This window comes from Microplitis demolitor, chromosome 7 (assembly GCF_026212275.2).
Source record: "Microplitis demolitor isolate Queensland-Clemson2020A chromosome 7, iyMicDemo2.1a, whole genome shotgun sequence".
In the NCBI taxonomy this organism is placed as follows: domain Eukaryota; kingdom Metazoa; phylum Arthropoda; class Insecta; order Hymenoptera; family Braconidae; genus Microplitis; species Microplitis demolitor.
The window spans coordinates 211,988-233,661 of NC_068551.1; the positions used below are offsets into that span (position 1 = coordinate 211,988).

At 26.8% G+C, this 21,674-nt stretch overlaps 5 protein-coding genes across 9 annotated transcripts; 3 read left to right on the top strand and 2 right to left on the bottom strand.

Annotated features, from left to right (window-relative positions):
- The first annotated feature begins 26 nt into the window (after nt 1-26).
- LOC103568180 (PEST proteolytic signal-containing nuclear protein) lies at nt 27-1,716 on the top strand. 2 transcript variants are annotated; one of them, XM_014443474.2, is made up of 3 exons: nt 27-380; nt 781-1,025; nt 1,092-1,716. In XM_014443474.2, exons 1-3 carry the CDS (start codon nt 344-346, stop codon nt 1,335-1,337), a joined length of 528 nt encoding a protein of 175 aa, XP_014298960.1. In that variant the 5' UTR covers nt 27-343; the 3' UTR covers nt 1,338-1,716. The 2 variants fall into 2 exon arrangements, with proteins under 2 accessions (XP_014298960.1, XP_014298959.1); XM_014443473.2 differs by having other exon boundaries at nt 33-380; nt 760-1,025.
- An 87-nt stretch (nt 1,717-1,803) lies between these two features.
- On the bottom strand, nt 1,804-2,828 carry LOC103573446 (40S ribosomal protein S26). Its single transcript, XM_008552539.3, has 3 exons — nt 2,725-2,828; nt 1,998-2,306; nt 1,804-1,914 (listed from the first exon to the last, which is right to left on the bottom strand). Exons 1-3 carry the CDS (start codon nt 2,725-2,727, stop codon nt 1,879-1,881), a joined length of 348 nt encoding a protein of 115 aa, XP_008550761.1. The 5' UTR covers nt 2,728-2,828; the 3' UTR covers nt 1,804-1,878.
- A 1,422-nt stretch (nt 2,829-4,250) lies between these two features.
- Nucleotides 4,251-4,885, top strand: LOC103573447 (protein aveugle). Its single transcript, XM_008552540.1, has 3 exons — nt 4,251-4,406; nt 4,485-4,598; nt 4,668-4,885. The coding sequence occupies exons 1-3, from the start codon at nt 4,368-4,370 to the stop codon at nt 4,839-4,841; spliced, it is 327 nt and encodes a 108-aa protein (XP_008550762.1). The 5' UTR covers nt 4,251-4,367; the 3' UTR covers nt 4,842-4,885.
- Nucleotides 4,886-4,919: 34 nt separating this feature from the next.
- On the bottom strand, nt 4,920-12,965 carry LOC103573448 (RYamide receptor). Of its 3 annotated transcripts, none has more exons than XM_008552543.3 (10): nt 12,648-12,965; nt 8,973-9,096; nt 8,149-8,351; nt 7,839-7,987; nt 7,479-7,600; nt 6,809-7,023; nt 6,624-6,724; nt 6,230-6,320; nt 6,033-6,163; nt 4,920-5,639 (listed from the first exon to the last, which is right to left on the bottom strand). In XM_008552543.3, exons 2-10 carry the CDS (start codon nt 9,079-9,081, stop codon nt 5,312-5,314), a joined length of 1,449 nt encoding a protein of 482 aa, XP_008550765.1. In that variant the 5' UTR covers nt 9,082-9,096; nt 12,648-12,965; the 3' UTR covers nt 4,920-5,311. The 3 variants fall into 3 exon arrangements, with proteins under 3 accessions (XP_008550765.1, XP_008550764.1, XP_008550766.1); XM_008552542.3 differs by having other exon boundaries at nt 12,471-12,965; XM_008552544.3 differs by lacking the exon at nt 12,648-12,965 and adding an exon at nt 10,946-10,972.
- Nucleotides 12,966-18,819: 5,854 nt separating this feature from the next.
- On the top strand, nt 18,820-21,601 carry LOC103573449 (keratin-associated protein 6-2). 2 transcript variants are annotated; one of them, XM_053740636.1, is made up of 4 exons: nt 18,820-18,958; nt 19,272-19,401; nt 20,891-21,050; nt 21,140-21,601. In XM_053740636.1, exons 1-4 carry the CDS (start codon nt 18,944-18,946, stop codon nt 21,486-21,488), a joined length of 654 nt encoding a protein of 217 aa, XP_053596611.1. In that variant the 5' UTR covers nt 18,820-18,943; the 3' UTR covers nt 21,489-21,601. The 2 variants fall into 2 exon arrangements, with proteins under 2 accessions (XP_053596611.1, XP_008550767.1); XM_008552545.3 differs by having other exon boundaries at nt 18,824-18,958; nt 21,137-21,601.
- The last annotated feature ends 73 nt before the right edge of the window (nt 21,602-21,674 follow it).

The following is a 21,674-nucleotide window of genomic DNA, read 5'->3' on the forward strand; positions in this document are numbered from 1 at the left end:
TTATTATTATTTATTTAATATTTTAAATAATTACTTAAAAATATCAAATGTTATTTTTTTCATTGGATTTGAATTTACTTAAAATAAAGAAATTTAAAAAAATCCATAGAAAATCTATAGAAAATTATGCGCGCGTCGTCCTTAACACCATCTACAACTCAGGTGAGCCCACTGCCGACAATTTATTCTCCAACTTCCTACATGAGATACTGATAAAATACCTCGGACTTTCAGACCATTTCAGTGCATTTCAGACTTCTGAGTTATATTTAAATAATTAATAAAATATAAGTGATTGCCGTGTACAGACGTGATAATTATCATCATCACCAATTAGAGAATAATGTCGAGACGGAATCAACCGGACGACTACAGAAAAGGTTTCATTTATTTCATTTATACTTATTATATTACCCAGTGACATATTTTTTTATTTAAATTTTATTTCTTTCGTTTCAATTATAATTTATTTTAACTTGCATTTAGTAACATCGTTTAATATTTGTCAGGAGTATTTTAATATATCATACGTATAAATTTAACTATTTGTTTAGTATAAAATTATTTTAAGATATCGATTTATAAGCATTATTATTATTTATTTATTTTTTTTTTTTTTTACACTAATATAAAATATATCAATAATATAATAAATTATAAAGAAATTATTTAGGCATGTCGGTTAAAACTTTTTTTTCTGGTAATAAAATCAGCGTTGTTTAACTTGATCTGAACTTTGCCAGTGTTTGAAATTATCAGGGTCAAATTCCTACAGAGGAGATCGTGGTGGTTCGGATGACAGCAGTGATGACGACGAGAGAAATTACAGAAGAAACAGAGACAGATCACCGCTGAGACGACGGCCTTCTGATGAAAGACAACAACGGGCTGAACGTGAAACCACGAGTTCCTTTGGCTCCTCACGTGAAAACACTCAGAAGCAAAAGTTAGCATTTGGTTTCAGCAAAAAACCTAGTGTTGATACCAAGAAAGGAGGAATTCAAATAAAATTGGGTCTTGCAACGGTAAATTATTATTATTTTTTTTTATCTAAAACTATAAATAAAATAAAAATTATATATTGATTGCAGAAACCAACAGCTAAACCAATATCTCCAACAAAAACAACCGTCGCTTCAGTATTCAATGCTGATGATGACGAAGAACCAGAAGAAATGCCTGCGGAAGCACGAATGAGAATGCGAAATATTGGACGAGAAACACCAACATCCGCTGGTCCAAATTCATTCGGAAAAACCAAGCAAGGATTTTGTGATTCAAAAAAAATATTTGAGAAAACTCTCAAGAAAGCTATGGACGAAGCTAATAACAAATGATTATTATATATTATTAATTAAAATCAACTGTCACTTTCTGTAAATTCGTTCATTAATATTATCCAAATTAACTGGTTAAAAGAAATCTTATAACTTAAAGAGTACGCTAGGGAAAATTGGATTATAAGTTTATTTATATTTGTTATAATTGTTATTGTTAATGAAACATCCATTACGTATTTACTACAATGAATTACACATCGACAGTTAACTATTTTCTATTATCATCGACTACTTCTATTATGTAATTAATGTTCTCCAATGCTCATATTTTTTCCAATGAGCGAATTTAATTTTAAAATAAACTAATCATTGTCCTGTTGACTTTTGCAAATTTGTATTTATAAATCTTCATTGTATTCTATGTAGACGAAATTTTTCAATTAAAAATATTCAGTTAATTATTATTATTTTATAAATAATAGGAAATAAAATATAAATTACTTGGATAATAAATAAAAGAAATTACAATTTTTAGTTTTTTTTTTTTTTAATTTTATTATAATTTTTTAGTTGTAATCAAAAATTATGTATTTCACATTCACTTTCTGTTTTGTTGAGGTCCTTGACGCATTTCCTGTAACAGATAAAATATGAAAATTATTAATTATTGTTTTGTTTTTTTAATTAAATGAGAGTAAAAGAGCTGATGATAATTACCCTTGGGAAGTTACGTTGAGGTGGCGTACGAATACGACGATCGGCTTTGGACCTGTTACGTACAACTTTGGAATGGATTGCACAGGAAACGCAGTAGTGCAATTTGGCGTATAATTTAGGGAGCTGGTAGGACTCATAGACACTGGCGTCGTTTATATCCCGGACAGCAGCAGCTTCAACGATGTTACGGATGACAAATTTTTTAATTGCCTTGTCTTTGGGCACACAACGGGCACAATTGGTACAACGGACTGGATTGACATGACCACGTCCGTGCTTAGCACGACCTCCGTTTCGTCGTTTACAAGTCTGAAAATTCATTAAAATTAATTAGTAATCAGTAAATAATGTAATTAATTACTCAATCAACAATTGTCTCCAATGTGTCAATCATTTTAAACTAAATTAAAAAATTCTGAATTTATTAAACAGAATTAAAAAAAAAATTGAAGAAAATAATGACAAATAATTGAATCAATTCGTTATTAATTTTACATCACTTATATTTATTATTTGTATTTATTGATAAAAATAAAAGCCACATGGTTAGAATACATGTCATTTTTACTTGGATGTTTTTTTATTATCAAGAAATTTAGTCACTTTAAAATTATTATATTTTATACACATACTATGTAACGATTAATTTTTATTATCTATAATTTAATGAATAACAATATTATTATTAATAATAATTGTAAATAAATATAATAGGAAGTTTGGTTACCATTTTGTCTCCGTGAGAAATGACCGAAGAGCGGGAGGAGGAGAACAGATTTTTACACCGGAAGTATTGAGTACAAATACTCTACTCAAGAGTAAATTTAACTTCAAATGTTTGATTAAGTATGCATTAAAATTAACTATTAAATTATCAAATAAAATAACAAATTATTTATAATAATTAAATGTCAGTAAATAAAATATATAAAAAATAAAGAATAAATAGTGAAAGCAGAGCTTATCAACTGCTGATAAATTATTTAAAATTTAGTTGATGCAGTTGATTGGCACTGCAGTCGTTTTTCAAAAACCCGCCAATAAAACCGACTAATGAGAGCGCTTGCATTATTTCAAATAAATCATTTGCAACAATCGTTATATCGAAAGTGGATTAACAGTTTTACGCAGGATTTAGTACAGTTGCCCTGATAACACGAGTTGATCGTGAAAAAGTTGGTCATTCATTAGTTTCCGACCAACTTGACGACAAGTAATCGACAACTTCAGCTTTTGCAACTTTTGGCTACAAGTTACCGCCAACTTTCTCAGAAAGTTGGCGGCAGTATGGAGCCGCAACTGGAATGCAAGTTTCTGAGGAAATTGAAAGTAAACTTACCGTCAACTTATGATCACCAACTTTTGCAAGCAACTTTTGCCACCAACTTTCTCAGAAAGTGATAGTCAACTTTTTAGATTTACAACTTTTGCCACCAACTTTCTCAGAAAATGTCCATCAACTATTGGAGGTACCAACTGTTGGCGATCAACTTGGTTCCAGTTGCGGCTGCAAGTTTCTCGTCAGTTTCTCGCCAACTTGGCTATCAGGGTGACATCTTCGACGAGTTTCTCTGAATAAAATTATATTTTTATGTTGCGCAAAATCGATTACTTTGTATCAACTGGCGGTTTATTAGCGGCAGAGTATCATTGACAATGGCAGTAGTAGTTCAGATCCTTTTCTAAGTTTGAATCGAAACCCGGTGTTGCAATTAAGTCGTGTAAAATTTGACTGTTATTAATTTAAATTGTGCAAAGTATCTGTGGTGCAGTTAAGCTTTTAGTGCTAGTGTAAAGTGTCAAGTGTTCAGTTCAAGTGTCAAGTGTTGCTGCTGGTTGATGCTGATGACTTTCAAGTTCCTGAGCAAACTCATTTGGCATCGTCTGGTGGGGAAATAGCAGTTAAGTGACGTTTTTTAGCTGCAATACATTTGGAGCAATTTAAATTAAATCTCCAAGTGTATTAGGACACCCTTCTGCATATTATTTCTCCGGCAAGGTTTGTACAAACACCCAAGTGTTTTTTTTTTTAACATTTTAAATATTTTTCTATCTTATGCCGCCATTGGATTTTTACTATGTGTAAATAATTACAATTTTAAGTATTTATAAATAACTGGTTGATTACTGTAATAATAATTGTTGAAAAATCGTAATTCTATATTTTCATCAATCGTTAAAAGTATATAATCGTCTGAGTCTGGGTTCCGGGTCGCGAGCGCCATCTTTGTTTATATTTTTTATCAGCTTGTCTGACATCAGTGATTTTGTCAAGTATTTTGATAGAACTTGTTACGATTTTTAATTAATAACTAAACAAATAATTGATTATATAAACATCCTGTAATATTTACATTAATATTTACAATAATGGTAGAAGAGGTTGTAAGTCCGTATAATAAATCCAAGGTACGAAAAATTTTTGATATTATTTAATTAGTAATTACAATAATTAAAATAATTATTGATGATTGGTTTATTTTAAAGAATAAAACAGCAAGACCTAGACCTGTTTATTTATGGAACGTACTTGATGTACAAAAATGGTTGAGACGACACTGCAGTGATTATTATCAACTTTATCATGAAAAATTTTTATACGTAAGATTTTAAATAAAAAATATTTAATTGTAATTTTGTCTTGTATTTTATGATTAACAATAATTACAGCATGATATTACTGGACGCGTGCTCTTGAGGATAAATGAGAACATTTTACTTCGGCTAGGTATCGATAATGAGGAACATCGTATGGATATTTGCCGAGAAATAATGAAACTTCATTTAAAAACAGATATTTTAGAAATACGTGATATTGAGCGTCGAAATAATTATGATAATTAATTTATAATTTTATTAGTGTACAAATACATTAAAATTTATATTTTCGTAATAATATTTACTATTTTAAATTTAAGTGTCATTTGAAACGCACAATTATAATTGATAAATTTATAAATAATTAAGTTATATATTTACAGTGAAAAGATAGTTAATCATTTGTCTGTGTCTGTTTGACTAGAATATATATTATATGACATTTACACATATTCCTATGACATATTAAATATACATATATATATACATACATACATTCATCCATCTGTGACGCAATTAGATGACGTATACAATGTAATTTGACTAAAATGATAATTATCTTGTCACTGTTTACACAATTTTAAGTCTTTTATTTGATAATATTATCATCATCATCATCATCATCATCATCATCATATTTACATTTAAAAACATTGTGCTAAATTATATTCACAGGATTAATTATAATAATTTAAATTTATTGAATAATTGTATCATCACAGACACAACTCTTCGAGATCACTTGAGTTATGTTGGGTTGCACATTTATGATTGTCAACACAAACATATAAATCTCTAGTCAAAGTTTCATTATTTTCTGTAGTCGTTGTTGTTGTTGTTGTTGTTGTTCTTGTCGTTGTCGTGGTCATTTTATTACGGGAGTCAGAGCGTTGTGTCCGATTGAAATAATTGTTATTTTTCGATTCCCTCCGTGCTTGGGTTGACTTTGTTGGCACTCGGGATGAATCACGAAGTGATACTCCTCGACAGATCGATGCATTCGCTGAATAATTGCTTCCTTGGGTTGGCTTACGCCAGTCATACCTTCAATTAAAGTTGCAAAAAAAACATAGCAGACAAAGAAACAAACAAAGAAAAGAAAATAAATAAATTATTAGAAGAACATTTTTATTATAAAATTAAAAAAAAATGAAACGGTAATTGAGACGTAGATATAAAATATTATTAACTAAAGTTATATTTTTTATCATACTTATATGTATATGCATATAGTCTGAACTACCTTCAGTCCGATCGATGACTTGTGCAAAGAATACATTTATCTGATGTTAAATGGGTGAAAGGCGAGAGCTTATTTTAAATTTAGTTCAGACTAGGTCAAAGATAATATGCTAACTTATTATTAAATGGAAAGTTTCAACGATATTTTATCACTTTTAATATTTTTTTATTTACGATAAAAAATTGAAAAAACACCTGAGGATATATTTGAATGATGTCCTGGTGCTTTGCGTTTTATCCATATCGTAACTGTCCATCGGATGATTCGCTAACCATCTCTTAGATCCAAAGGGACATCTTTGTTTGAATTCTCTTTTGAATTTTTCCTAAAGTAAAAAATAATTATACTTTTAATTTGTCTAATTATAATTAAAAGGATAATATTTACTTACATTGTATATACCGTAGATGAAAGGATTATAACAACTGTTTGACATTGCCAGCCAGTCGAAACAGAACCATATGATGTTTATATACCGATATCTAAATTTATAAATTTTATAGAAACACAATTTATTATTAATTATTACTGATATTATTTATACTAAATTCATTTGACACTATGTAATTATTATATTCTTGCTCAATCCGTGATATTGATTAGTTTTTAATTTAAATTTAAATTAAATAAACCCGCTAACGTTAATTTAACATAAATCAAATTGATTTATTAAATTCACTATTTACCGTAAATTTGCATTCTATCTAAACTTAGTAATTCGTAATTTGCATAATTAAATTTTTTTTTTCTTTTTTTTTGTTATTAAAATTGAATTTACAACTTACTCATTTATTTCTGGATAATTGTACTGAAGAACATTGTAGGTTTGAAGAGGTAGCCAGCAAATTGCAAAGAGAGCGACAACTATTACCAGCATTTTAATTACCTACCGAGAAAAATATATTATTACTTTGTATAAAAATATATAGGTATACTTTTATAAAAATTAAACGGCTTTAGTTTAATTTACTTTTTTTTTATTTTTCATTAAATTTGCGTCTCGTGAATCCTGTGCATTACCGGGAGCTTTACTACCCCAAAGTCTTAATGCCATTCGTGTATAAACACACGATATTATTGATAATGGTGTTAAATATTGTAAAAATCCAAGTAATGCGCGATAAGTCAGCATTGAATTTTCCGATAAATTTTCATTTTGACAAAACGGCCGGTAGTGTAATCGTCCTGTTAAATTAATTTTATTATTCGTAGATAAATAATAATATATATTTATCGTAATTAAAATTAATTGATTTTATTAATTAAAGCATTTATATAATTTACTAAAGTAAATATTTTCATAACTCCTCTGAAATTTATACTTAAATTATTTCATTTTCAATTAAATTGACGAAATTGTTTTTTTGTTTCTCTGTTTATTTACTTGTTATTAATTAATTTATATTTATAACGAGGGGTGATTGATTTATTAATGCTACTTTTCACATTCAGTTGATCAAAGATTATGAGTTGTGATATATATGTATATTTATTTTCTAAATTAATTTAACAATAATGTAAGGCTGTGCAGTTATTAAGGTACAACACGCCAACAATACAGTGTATATATATATGTATGTGTGCGTGTGTGTAGTTAATGAAGATTAAACTATTTTAAATGAGTAATATTATTTTGTTACCTGCAATGTATTCGGGAATTAAAATAACTCGAAGTGCAGCAGCCATTGGCGCTGCTAAAAGTCCACTTATCAACCAAATCCCGGCAATAATCATTTTAGCTCTAAGCTTACTCGGACGTGCGCTGGAAAAATAAATGATAGTTTTTAAGTAAAGGTATATATAATCACGTACATCTCGTTTGTCCATTAAAAAATAACATTTAATCCTTTTAAATGGTCAAAAGTGACACTGATTAAATTACGAGTTAAAGCATTTGTTGCTTACAGAGTTTTTTACTACTTTTGATGTGTATACTACGTTGACCCATATGATCATAGACCCACTAAACATATATATTTATATAAGAAAATGATAATTACCTGAGAGGTTTTAATATTGCCCGGTGTCGATCTACAGCTATTGCTGTCAGTGTAAACACTGATACATTAACACAGAGTATTTGAACAAATGGACAAAATGCACACATAAAATAGGGTAAATTCCAGCGTTGAAGTAATGCTGCCTGAAACTAATACGTTAAAATTTATTTTAAGATTAAGTTTTACTTGAATTTTATTTTTTAATCTACACTAATTAAAATTACATCTCATCGCAGATAAATGTCCTGGGCGGCTTAAAATCTATCTTTTGAATATCATTAAAATGATTAATAATTTATAATAAACTCACTTGAAATGGAATAACAAAAAGTCCGATCACAATATCAGCAAGCGCGAGATTTGCGATAAAGCAATTAGTGACACTTTGCATTCGTCGGGAAGTTGCAATTATCCACATCACCAGAGAATTACCTACGACAGCGAGTACTGATATACTTCCATAGCAGATACTCAATAGAAATATTACTCCCACGGGTACATCATACAAACTATCTGCAATATATAAACTTTCATAAAAATCACATTAAAAATCCTTATATATTTGCTACTCAGATTTCCACTTTCTATATATTTTCATACTTTGAGGCATTATTTTTCTTTTACTCTGGTAATAATTTGAAATAAAATAGGAATAAATCAAAACTTGTTATCTGAAATAATTTTAATAAAGGATCAAATTTACGTCGAGATAACTTGGAATACATTAATTCGTATTTCCCTTTCTTTATACATTATATATGTATATATCATTCAGCAATAGTTGTTTACCAAACTAATTCAAATTCACTTCTTACTCCTAAATTATAATAAATTATAACCAAATATAATTGAGTTTTAAATAATCACGTAAGATTACATCAATTGTATAATTTGTAAAAAATAATTTAAGAATCATGAAAAAATTTAAGGATTTACTGTAGCAAGTCCTGGAAATAACAGATTTTTTTCTTTAAGTTATCTTAGAAGCTTAAACATGAGTAATTTACGATTCTATTGGTTTAGAAAGAATTAAAAAAAATCAACTTAAATGAAAAGTAAAGGTTCACTATGTAATTTGAAATTCTGTAACAGTAAACGATAATGGAGTTAAGGAATTTGAATTTTACCGCATACCAATATCATCGTATATTGTTTCGTTGTTAAATTCATATGTTTCATTGAGATTTGTAGGAAAGAGTGGCTCAATAATTCCATCCTCTGGAAACCACGAAATGTTGGTCATCCTGGAATTGACAGCCTGTAAAGTATGCATTCCATATACTGTAAATACTGAGACTGATGTCAAAAAACGAAATTTGATTTTTTTTTTTTTTCGCTCGAGGCTTAAGGCGCTATACTTTTTCAACTTTCTTTTTATACATGTATATGTATATATATACAAATTGATATATTTTTAGTAGTTTGATATTGATATTTGGAAATGAGATTTTACGGATTATTGATGATTTTAGTTTTATATTGCGTTGAACAGTAGTTAAAGTTATTTTATCTATTGATAATAAAATCAATTGTTTTTTTGTTACTCCATAGATTCTATGATTGTTATCTTTATAAATATATGACCGGTTATCTAATATGTAATATATTTTTACGACTTATTCAACTAATAAATGTTTCAGTTGTTTAATTATTTTTTTTTTTTTTTTGTAATAAATGGAATGAATAGATTTGTTTATTTGGACGAATGGGAACTGCGTCTAAAAATGTATTAATTACTATTATAATTAACTATTGATAATTAATAAAGAGGTATCAGGCAAGTTTGTGTCTAAATATTTTATTAACTGTTGATACTTGATTTTTTTTTTTTTTTTTTTTTGATAAACCCCATATCCAGATGATTAATCGTGAGGTGAAGCCGAAGAACCTTTGAAAATTTTTTATAAGAAAAATAAAGAGAGAAAAAAGGAAAGAGAATGAAAAGAAATAAAAGAAAAGTATGATATTCTGTGGATTACAAATCGGGAGTTTATATGAGTAAAAAAACTCGTCACGTTTCTGTGATATTGAGACGACTAGAAAAATTTGACTTTACTAAAAGTATTATGTGAGCACACAATACGTCATAATTTCATTTGTTATTTTTATTTATTTTTTTTTTTTTTAAGCACTATCTCAAACCACACAAGTGTTTTCAATTTGTTGTAATATTATTTATTTTCAAAAGATCGAATTGTGCTTTGAACTGAAAAATTTATTTTCCCTCATGGTTTTACGTGCTTGAAAAAAGTTTAAATTTTTTAATCATATTAAAAATACGATTTTCTTTTCATTTGTACATCGGGAAAATAAAAAAAAAAAATAGAGCACCCTGGGTAGAATTGGGTATCTCAAAATTTCGGTGAAAAAAATTTTTTTTTGCTCAAGTGGTTATAAATTGTTTTGTCAAGCTACCTATTATTTGTGGCTTGACATTTTTCTCGCAAAGATAAATTATTTTTTTTTCGTTTCGATTTATTTGATTTTGCTTTTATAGACAAATAATTGCGTAGTCAAGTAAAGAACTTTAATTTTTCTTTTTTTCCTCGGTCGAGTTGAATAAATGGGATATGATAATATTTTAGTAACACATCGATCTAGTTGACAACTAACGAGATAATAAGCAACAGCTCATTTTCAAATTAATCTTACTGATAGACCGTAACATTAATCAACGGATAGCTGACCTTATCTTATACAAAAAGTTGATACACTTGACTTTGTAAACCAGACTTTTTTCCTAGTTTCTGAATTCAGTTAAACAACTGTAAAGATTTAAGTACAAATCAAAGTTGAAAAAGTAAAAGTAACATACAGAAAAAGAAAAAAAGATAAGAAAAAATTTTTATCGTGGATTTAAATTTAAACAAAAAATAAATGACTAGAATTTACTTGAATGTGTTGACCACTACAGCTTAATTTAAATTTTTATCTATTTTAATTTCTAAACACAACAATCGCAGTGAATATTGATGAATGCAAAAATCAATTTATGAATATTTATAAAATTAATTTAATGATTTTTAAAAATTTGTTTTACAATTATAATAAATTAAAAGTACTAATTTTCTTAAAGTTATTTGCTTAATAAATATTCACCAGCTCACCTAAATCTGCTTATGCGTTGTCAGAATTCAACTACTCTATACTACAATATATTGTATATTAAAATTTCGTACGTAGTGTTTTTTTTTAATTTTATTGAGACATAAAAAAAATACTATGAGACAAATAAACCATTTGGTTGAATATTTACACATAAGGTATCAATTTATTTCTCGTCATTTTCGATTGGTTAATAAAATCTATTAATGTATGCGTATACTTATCTATTTGGATATCAATTACACACATTTTTCTGTCACATATATCTTACTACTGGATACAATAAATAAAACTTGATATTCAATTTAAGTATAAGTTGACACAAGTGATGATAATTAAACCTAAAAAATGTCGATACTTTTTTTATTTTTATAAAACATGTTTCTACTTTTATGAAATTGTTTTAGCAGCTTAATTTTTAAATATTTTATTTAAAATTTAATACCATATTATTTACATTAAAATATTTTAGTTTGTTCTATCATTTAACACATCTTTAATTATTATTTTTCAAGGTATAAATATTTTACATATTGCTAATTTTATTTCACAACAAACACGTGCATAAATAAATTGGTAACCAAATACACTAATAAATTTATAAATAGCGCTTTTCTACTAAACAAAATATAAATTTATCAATAAATATTTGGATATACTATTTTTATTAACCAATTTAAAGAATTAGATTCTATATATGTTATTTTATAATTATATTTTTGACACTGCAATTAAGTCTTCTAACGTAAGACTAGTATATGTTTTAAAATAAACACCGTGTAGTATTAGATGTTAATATTAGAAACCACATCAAAGTAATTTAACAAATATAAAATCTATCAATTGGCGTGTCTATCAATTAAATTGTTGATTGCTAATATAATCCGCCTGTAATTAATAGTATAATTACTCAGTGTCAGTCGAATAATCAAAGTCACTAAAATTTGTAGTGGTTTATCATCAAGTTACATGCGTTGAGATTGCGCTCGAGTTGCACTTTATAAAGTGAAGTGCTTAATTAACCTACACTGCGCATATCTAAATCAAAGATGATATGTCATATACTTTCAAAGATATTTATTAACATTATTGAAATAATTAAACTTTAAAGTTATCTTGAGCAATTTATGTCTTAAAGTGTAAGAAGAAGAAGATGAAGAAAAATAAGAAAAAGTCATGAAACTTTGCTATTAAATAATTGAGTTTATGAAATCTTAAACAGTAGATAAAAGTTTGCTGAAAATAAAACTTTTTTTTGCGTTATCACGTTCATTAGGAATATTAATTTTTTATTCAATAAAAGCTATTACGTTAAATTTAATTTTAATAATTTATTTTTAAATTTATTCACAACGCATATATGTTATTTGAAAAATATTAAATAATAGTGAATATTTATAAAATAAAATAAGAAAGTCTTCAAGTAAAAACTCATTAAAATTTTCTGGTCAATAAGTCACTCGACCAAAAAATAATTAAAATTTTAATTAAAACTATTAGTTGGTAAAATAAGTATAAAAATCTTACCAATCAAGTTGGTGTGGACATAAAAAATAAAAAAAAAAATAAAAAAATCTATCATTCCAGCACAAAAATAGAAACCAATAAATTGCACATTTGGTTTTTTTCACAATTTTTGTTTTTGTAAAATTGATCTATAATTACACGATCACATTGCTATTTATAAGACTAAATAATCTTTACCTTCGATTTTGAAATTTATTTACCGTTGATTTTTTTTTCCACTATATTTAAACGCATTTAGCACTGAACAAACAGTCATTTTAATATATCACTCATTAATTCACCATTTAGAATCATAGTTTTTTTTTATTTGATATGATAATTTGTTACAGAAAGTAAAACAAAAATAAAATAAAAGAAACTGATGAAATATTTGAAATGTCGTGTGGTTAAGTTAAGTAAACATTTTTTATATGTTTTGTTATTGCCGGTATATATAAAATTTAAGCTATCATCAACAGTAGCTTAAATTCAAACAAGACCCGTGCTAGACGAGAAGCGACGACTAAATGCGGTTGGTTTTCGCGCGGGGATGAATAACGTTAAGAGAAACCTGCGCTTTGCGGATCGCCGCGTTGTTTTTACGTGGGTCCTGCCAATATATTTATATGATAAACTGACATAAAACTTTATGAGATGGAATTTTACATAGTCACATCTTTGAATCAATTTTAAAAAACACTTTTGCTGCTTTTTTCATTATTTTATTTTAACTTTTCAAACAAACTTGTAGCATGCGTTAAAATTGTTCTTGTTATTTTATTTTCAAAAGTTATAAATAAACACCATAAATTATTTATTAATAAAATTTAAAGCTTGGGCATTGATGTTATGTGTATTTATGCGTAGTCAAACGAAAAAAAAAAAAAAAAAAAAAAGAAAATCCGTTAACTGATGATAAAATATTCTCTTGTTAAATTCGAGTAATCCAACAAAAAATAAATAAATACATTTTAATACAATTGGATTGAGGTACAAATGTCGTGGGGTGAAACGTTTGTAGTAAGCATGTAAATGGGTCGTAAAAGTTGTTTAGATAAATTGGATGTAATTTTACTCCTAAATGTGACACATAAAATCTTGTATATTGTCACCACTCTAGGTACTCGGTATTTATATATTATCCTGCTTTTTTATTTTATTTATACTTTAATAAATAAAATTGCTTATTCGATTTTTTTTTTCACTACATAAACTTATGTTAAAATATAAATAATCATTTCATTATAAATTTTTACCAGAAATACCATTTATTCGTATATAAATGTAATGCTTGATACTATTGGGAAATATATAAGTATATAAGTACCGAAATGAAAATTTGTTCCCTAAGATGGGAAAAGTAGAATTATGTAACATATATATTGTATGGTTGCGGATTGGATTCAAACTCTGGTTCAAGTTTCTGGCAATAGCAAAAGCCGATATGAGTCGAATAACATTTTGACAAGTCGGGCGACTAGCGAGTAGCGGGTAGCAGCATGTGGCGATCGGTTGCTAGGTGATAAGAGTCTTATCTAGCTAGATACACACTGAGACCTACCTGAATATCACTTCGGGACCCACCCGTCAATCTATTCCGATGTTAATGTCTTGCCCAGTAGATGTTTTCAAGATTTATATATACATTGTTGTTTCCTCTTTCTAGGAGTTTTTTTTTTTTTTACTTTTTTTTTTTTTTTTTTTTTTTTTTTTACGTAGCTCGCAAGTATCTCCAACAAGGCTCGATGGTTATGTATGCCATATTCAGCTATATCTTTTGCATTTTTCAAAAGACCATTGTACATTTTTACGAAATAGTAGATATCACGGGTAAATCCACGAAGGGATCTACATTCTTGCTCTGTTTTCATCTACATCATATTATTATATTTATTTTACTCATTCATTCTTTCATTCTGTCCTCTTTTCTATTCAGAATTAACTTTTTAAAGAATAGTTTAGTGCCAATGGACTTGGTCTTACGATTTTTATTTTTATTTTTATTTTTTAATGTTAATGAGATTTATCATTGTTAACGTCCTATGAAAGTTTAATATTTAAATTTATTTACACGCTAAAGCGATGAAAAAAAAGAAAAAAAAAAAAAAACACTTTAAATGCATTAAATTTTTTTTTTTCTATATTTTGTAAATATTTTATAATCACTATTTATCTTACTATTACTTTTTCTTATCATAAAGCACAAAAAATGAAATTGAAGGGTCTCTTAATTATTTTTTGTCTTCTAAATATTTTTGTTTTTCTTCTATTATTTTTTTTACTAAACGTTTTGATTTGATGTCGTATATATATATTATCTGTAAGAAATGATTTGGGCACATATATGTTATCGGTAAACAACATTTTAGTTTTTTTATTTTTATATATTTTGCGGGTATTCTTTTTCACTTGAAAGGATGATACTGATCGCTATAAGATAAATGAATTAAACATGAGTCCGTAGTTTATATTTTTGAATTTTTAAATTTTACGATGCGCTGACAATAACGATTGCAAGCTATGAAATTTATTGTTAGTCAATGCGCAAGAGTTATGGCCTGTTATTTCCTTAAGTTACAGCCCCACTCTATTACATGATTTAATTCACAATTTCATAGTAATTGATATTCTTGATTTTTTTTTTTCTATTTTTATCATTTCAGTAAGATAAAAAAATTATTAAGCTGTTTACGATAACTTTGTTATTGTTAACTGGAAAAAAGATAATTTATTGATACTTCTGTAAATTTTAGTGATAATTGTAACTAATAAATTATTTAGTACGATTAGACAAAAAAAAAAAAAAATCAACTGATGTAATTTAAACTTTTTTTGTCTTCATTGCCCCTTGAATGTAAAACTCATAATATTATTGCGTTGAGAGGATAATGACTCAATGAACAGAAAAAAAAATATAATCCGAGGCAAGTTACGCAATACCTGTCAGAAGTGACGCATATTCAGTAAATATAAACCAAGGAGAATGAACTGTAGTTATTAAAGTCCTAAGCAAGCTTTACAAGAGTATCACCGTTTGCTTATTACCTATATTATCATTGTTTTTACCCATTAAAGAAGACAATAAAAAATTATTAAGCTGAAATTCAAGAATTTATTACTCGTTTAATTAAAAAAAAAAAATGATACGAAGAAGAATTAACATAAACTTTATTAAAATTTTTTTTTTTTAACAAACCCTATTCGGATATAAAATTTATTGAATAAAAATAAATTTTATAAATTTAAAGGAAAAAAAAAAATGAAGAATGAATCCAATATAATAAAAAGAAAGTATTAAATGATGATTGATATTTCTTTATAAATTATCATAAAACTGACAGTTATTTTTTTCATCCGAAATATATAACAGCACACATTACGAAAGTGAAAAATCGGGGCCGAACAAATATCACAAAAGATATAGACTACCAACAACACCCTAGTAAATAAATTTTTATCTTTTTCAATTTGTGATTCTCTTTTTTTCTATATATATAAAAAAAAAAAAAAAAAATTACCATATTTGAAATTTTTAATCGATTTGTTTATGTAAACATTGTCTTGTTTTTGTCCATAATGAATAAAAAATAATCTATATAAATTTTGTGAGCTCCTATCTTAGATAAGAAAATGAAAAATAGATTGAACGGCAAAAAAGTCATCTCTTGTTATTAGATTTTTTTTATTTTTTGTATAGTTTTATTTATTGAAATATGTGAGTTATTTAGTGACTAAAAGATAGACAAATTTACAATTTAAATATTCTGTCTATAAGATAGTTTAATGCAATCAGTTTTCTATTCAATTAAATTATTCACAGTAACAGTAACATATTACATTGAGACAATTGTTGACACAATTATCCATTTAATGAGTCGTTAGTGCTCTACTTAACTACTTGGAAAAGCTATCAAAATACTGGTTGTAGTGGTACACTGTTAATTTAATCCTCTGAGATAATGTTCCGTTGTGATTCTATTCCATTTATTAACGATTCAATAAATCACTATTTTATTTGCTTCTAAAAAAAAAAAAATTACTAATTAAATTTGTAATAAGATTTTCTTTACAGATAAAGAAAAGCTACACTTTTATTTATTATTATTTTATCTTCACTGAACTGAAAAACTAACAAGTCTTAAACTATTTTCTACTTTGAGATAAAAAAAAAACCTAATTATCTTCTTTCATTTTTGTTCTTTCGTTAGGTAATTAAATTAAATTAATAATTATCAATAATTTACATAAGTAAATAAAGTTATTTATAGAATAAAATAATCGTTAATTGAAAAAATAATAATAACATTAATTTTTTGATCGAATAAAATTTAATATAGTATGTTTAATCTGCAATTATTGATATTATACAATACTTGGTTTGAATCAAACGAAATTTGAACCCTTGAATGATATATTCAATTAAAAAGTTATTTACCATAATTTGATTTAAGAGTAAAACTTTAAAGTCGTTTTAAATATTTCGATAAAAAAAAGTTGCCCACAAGTGTAATATAAAAAGCTTGACTTTAAATCATGAAGATGTATTGTAAGCTATATATTAAACTGCACTTTTAAACCCATAAAGTCACATGGAAAGAGACTAGAGTATTTTTTCTTTTTTATTTATTTGCTTTTAAATGAAATATCTAAAAAAGTTTAATATAATTTCTTATATATAACTATTATATATATTCGTTCTTATAATATGTTATTATCATTATAATTTTTATTTTATTAGCTAATTAAAATCATTATCATGCAAAATTTATTGAATTTTTTTTGTACCCTAACAATGAGACACTAGATTATTCTTTTCATGTCATTTCATGTCATTCTATTTTATTAGATTTTATTACATAAAACTAATTGATACCTATCAAACCGAATTTCTTTTGTCAATATTATCGATTGGATTCAAATTAACTACTTATAGGATATTGAGATAACGTAAAAAGTAATTAAAAAATCTGTTTTATCAATAGTAATTATAAATTTTCAATATGACAAAGTTAGTTTATTTAATTTCATGTTTATATAATGCTCAGATCTATTATTTTTTATCAAGTTAAAGGACTAAAAAATAAATATAAATTATCTAGTTGATAGTAAAAGACAAGTCATATATATAAATTAGTACATTATTTATGCATATTATATATGACAGTAAGTTATTTTCATGAGTGAGGTCTTTTGTGTAAATTGATTTATCCTTACTCTTATATTCTTATTATTATAATATTATTTTTTTATGACAAAAATTACCATTCAGATCGTCCTTCCACTAATTACGCAAAAATTATCATTGAGATCATATTACAATACTGATCAATTAAATTCAGATTATGACTCATTTCCTAGACCATAAAATTGTTAATTCAATAATATGAATATTATTTATTCACCGTGATTAATTAATTTTTTTTTTTTTTTTAAATTATTATATATTTAAGTAATGAAAAAAAAAATTAAATTGGCAATGAAAAATTTATTGTTGATTTTAAAAAATGATTCGTAATTAAAATAATGTTGTAATTATGTGTGTGTTGATTTGATGATATCCTTTCATCTTAAGATATGAAAATAATGTTATTTAGCTTAATAATTAATAATTTATATTCATAAATCTGATTCTAAAATGAAACTTTGTAAAGTATGTCCATTACGCAGCACATATTATGGATAATTGTCACTTGCGTGTGAAAATTCTCGTGGTCAGTTGCTCTTGAGCTACTTTGATTCATAAATATATTTTATTATTATTGTTTTGTTATTTTCTTTATATTTAAAACCGTAATTAATGACCTTGCCGTCCACTCTTGAGCTGTGTCACCGTCAAAATTTAATAAACAAATAGATGGAGAAAATTTAATTGTAAATAAAGTACAGTATTGAATGTTTTATGGTCTTGAACTACTTTTAATTACACGACAAGTTTCATAATAAAAGGATTTCGACTATCTTTCCTTTCGAAATACTCTTTTCGTTAGTTTCTCGGTTTTTTATTTATTTTTTTGTATCTGTGTGTTTATTATTATTTCGTATCTTTATTTCGTGTGTTTGACAAGAACTAGAGATAATGGAATGTTTACTTGAAGAGATCACCGGATGCAAAAGTAAATTTTGCGCCGGGTGACGAGTCAATTCACTCATCGGTTGTTGTTGAGATAAATCAGTGGGTGTGTCGCTGTGTATTATGTCGTGAAAAGCTTCGTGTTAACTTTAACGGCCTTGTCAAATGTCCCATAGCCAAGCCTCTTGCTCTACCGTGGAATCATCGACTGTGGTGTAAAAAAAAAAAAAAAGAAAAAAAAACAAATACATTTATAACATAGGTATCTAGGCATAAGTATGTATGTAATATTTATGATAGCCAGGTGGGGATGTTAAAATATATATAGATGTGGAAAATAAAAAGACGTATGCATATAATCTCAGTGTATTTCTTGTTCAAGTTCTTAACAAGTGCGTTTGGGAAATAATCCATTTTTCTCATCATGAAGAGTATTTTCGTAAGTTATTTCTTATTATTATTATTTCGAATAGATTTATTAATTATTAAAACTAAAAGTATTATTTGTTACATTTTTCTTTAATACGATAAATAATAAATAACTTTAGTAAAATATTAAAATTAAACAAGAGAAAAAATTTGGATTCATCAAACGTAATTACAAAGCTATCTTGTTGACATTAATAGCTTATGATGATGAGCATCTAATAACTCATCAACGTCATAAATTAAAATTTTTACAAATATATATGTACAATACAATATTAACTTTGACAATAAATGAAATAATAATTAAAATAATGAATTTACAGATAGCAATATTTCTTTGCGCAATATCACTATGCAGTGCTATAGAAACTCCAGAATTGTCAAAACTAGCTGCCGACACCAGTAAACCCTCTGAAGCAACAAAAGATCTTGAGACATCTGCCAGTGACAGATGTAAATATTATTCATATTAATATTTATATATTTATTGCTTGTCATTTTTTATTTTACATTTTTATCATCTCTCCATAAAAAATTTTATAATAAATGGGTTCTTAAAATAAGAAATGCCTTAATTTTACGCTAAATATAATTTTAGTTATTTTCTTGGTTCTCAGCAAATCATTAAACATTAATATGTATGAGCATTATCAACATACTATTAATATAATAACGATAATAATAATGACCATTAAATATATAGCGCGTGTGTAAACAATCAGGCTACTTCAAGATCGTGTGAATATGAATGACATACTTGCCGTTGTATTCAATGAAAAATTATGTTAGATAACAATTACAATAGTTTTATGATAGTTTCAACGATACTTGAACAACAACAATTGTAGTAAATAGTAGAATTAATCATTTAATACAAAGAGAGGAATTTGTTTTGCAGAATGTTTGCAGCATGTAATGAGAGCGATATTTAACCTGAATGGTTGCTCGTAAACTATTTTCTAGACCTGTTCGAGTCTGTCAAAACAAACCGCGCTGCTAGTAGAACTACTTGAGTCTCGTTATAAGTCACGTGCTTACACTACACAACTATGTACATAACGTATTATATACATGTATACTATATATATCATAATTTGGCCCACATATACAAGTATATAATTATTTATCTCAACGTCTCGTTCTCTCTAGGTAGATGACTCATAAACAGCTCTGACAGATATAAGACAAGATGTATGATGTCATTTCCGTTTCCTTGGAAACGTAATCATAATACATTTGCGTGTACTACTAACTGTTATGTCTATATTTACATGTTTTACATGCATATATATGTATTGTTGTTCTTGTCAAATGTCTTTCAATCAACAGACTAGCCTGGCAAATTATCTGAGCTCCTGCTAATCGTCATTATTTATTAACTCATCATTACGATTTTTTTTTGTGTGTTAGATTAATACACTATAATTTAAATTCATTAAATTACTAGTAACGCTAATTATCCTATCCAAAAATTATTTATTTAATTAACTACTAATACCGACATCGGATCTAAAATTTTGTATAATATTGGATCACTTTAAAATTGTTATTTTGATTTTAAAAAATCAATAAAATATCAGCTTGTAAAATGGTTGAAATTATTCAACTCATTTAAACTGAGTGTTTCAAATTTCATTTTGAAAACCATTAAACGCCAACGCAAACTTTATTTGCTTCATGTATAGCTTCATATATATATATCTATATAATCATAAACGTTGTATCTGGTATCAACTTTATTATAAACTTGTTCACTAAAACTTGTCTTAACTTCTCTCACAGAAATACTTGAAACCATAAAAGCATCTGTTGCTCATTAACATCAAACGTGGACTGCATTTGATATTACGGTTACCGCATCTAATTTGTTGCATTACTATAAATTGAAACATCGCAATGTTAAATTAATAAAATAAAATAAAATAATTTATTTGATTAATAGTTTTCTTGGGTGCGAAAGACTATACCTACGGAAGTGGTTACAATTACGGAAATTATTTAGGATCATCACCATATTACAGCAACAATAATGGTTATTATCCATCATCAAATTCTGTTTATCGTGGTTATCAATCTGGTTTAAGTGGAATACTTGGACCCAGGTAAAAGAAATACAAATGCAATTAAAATTAATATTAATTTTGTCCATCAGTACTTTCATTTGACAAGTATGTTGAATATATTCTAGTAGATATAACGGATATGGAGCTGGATATGGTTCTGGGTACGGTCTCGGAGGGTTGGGATCTTATGGATACGGAAGCACATATGGAAACGGCGTTGGCAGTTATGGTTATGGTGTAGGTGGGATTGGATACGACGATAGCCTCTACGGACGCGGCTACAATCGTTGGAATTCTCTTGACGGTAATTACGGTAGCTATTACAGTGCTGGCTACGTTAATCGCCCGGGTTTGCATGATTACTCAGGACTTGGATACGGCTCAGGATACGGCTCAGGATACGGCAATTATCCTTACCGTGGCATCGGTTCTTATTCTTACAATGGTTACCCTTCAGGCTACCGAGGATACTCCTAATTTTATTTTAATTTCAATCCATTTATACTCATTTTAAATTTTTACTCTGATGTATAATTGAACAAAACATACAAATTTATATACTTTTTACAAATATATTATTATTATTATTATTATTATTATTATTATTATTATTCGTTAAAATTACCATATAATTTTATTTTTTATTTTTTTCCATCCACTCTA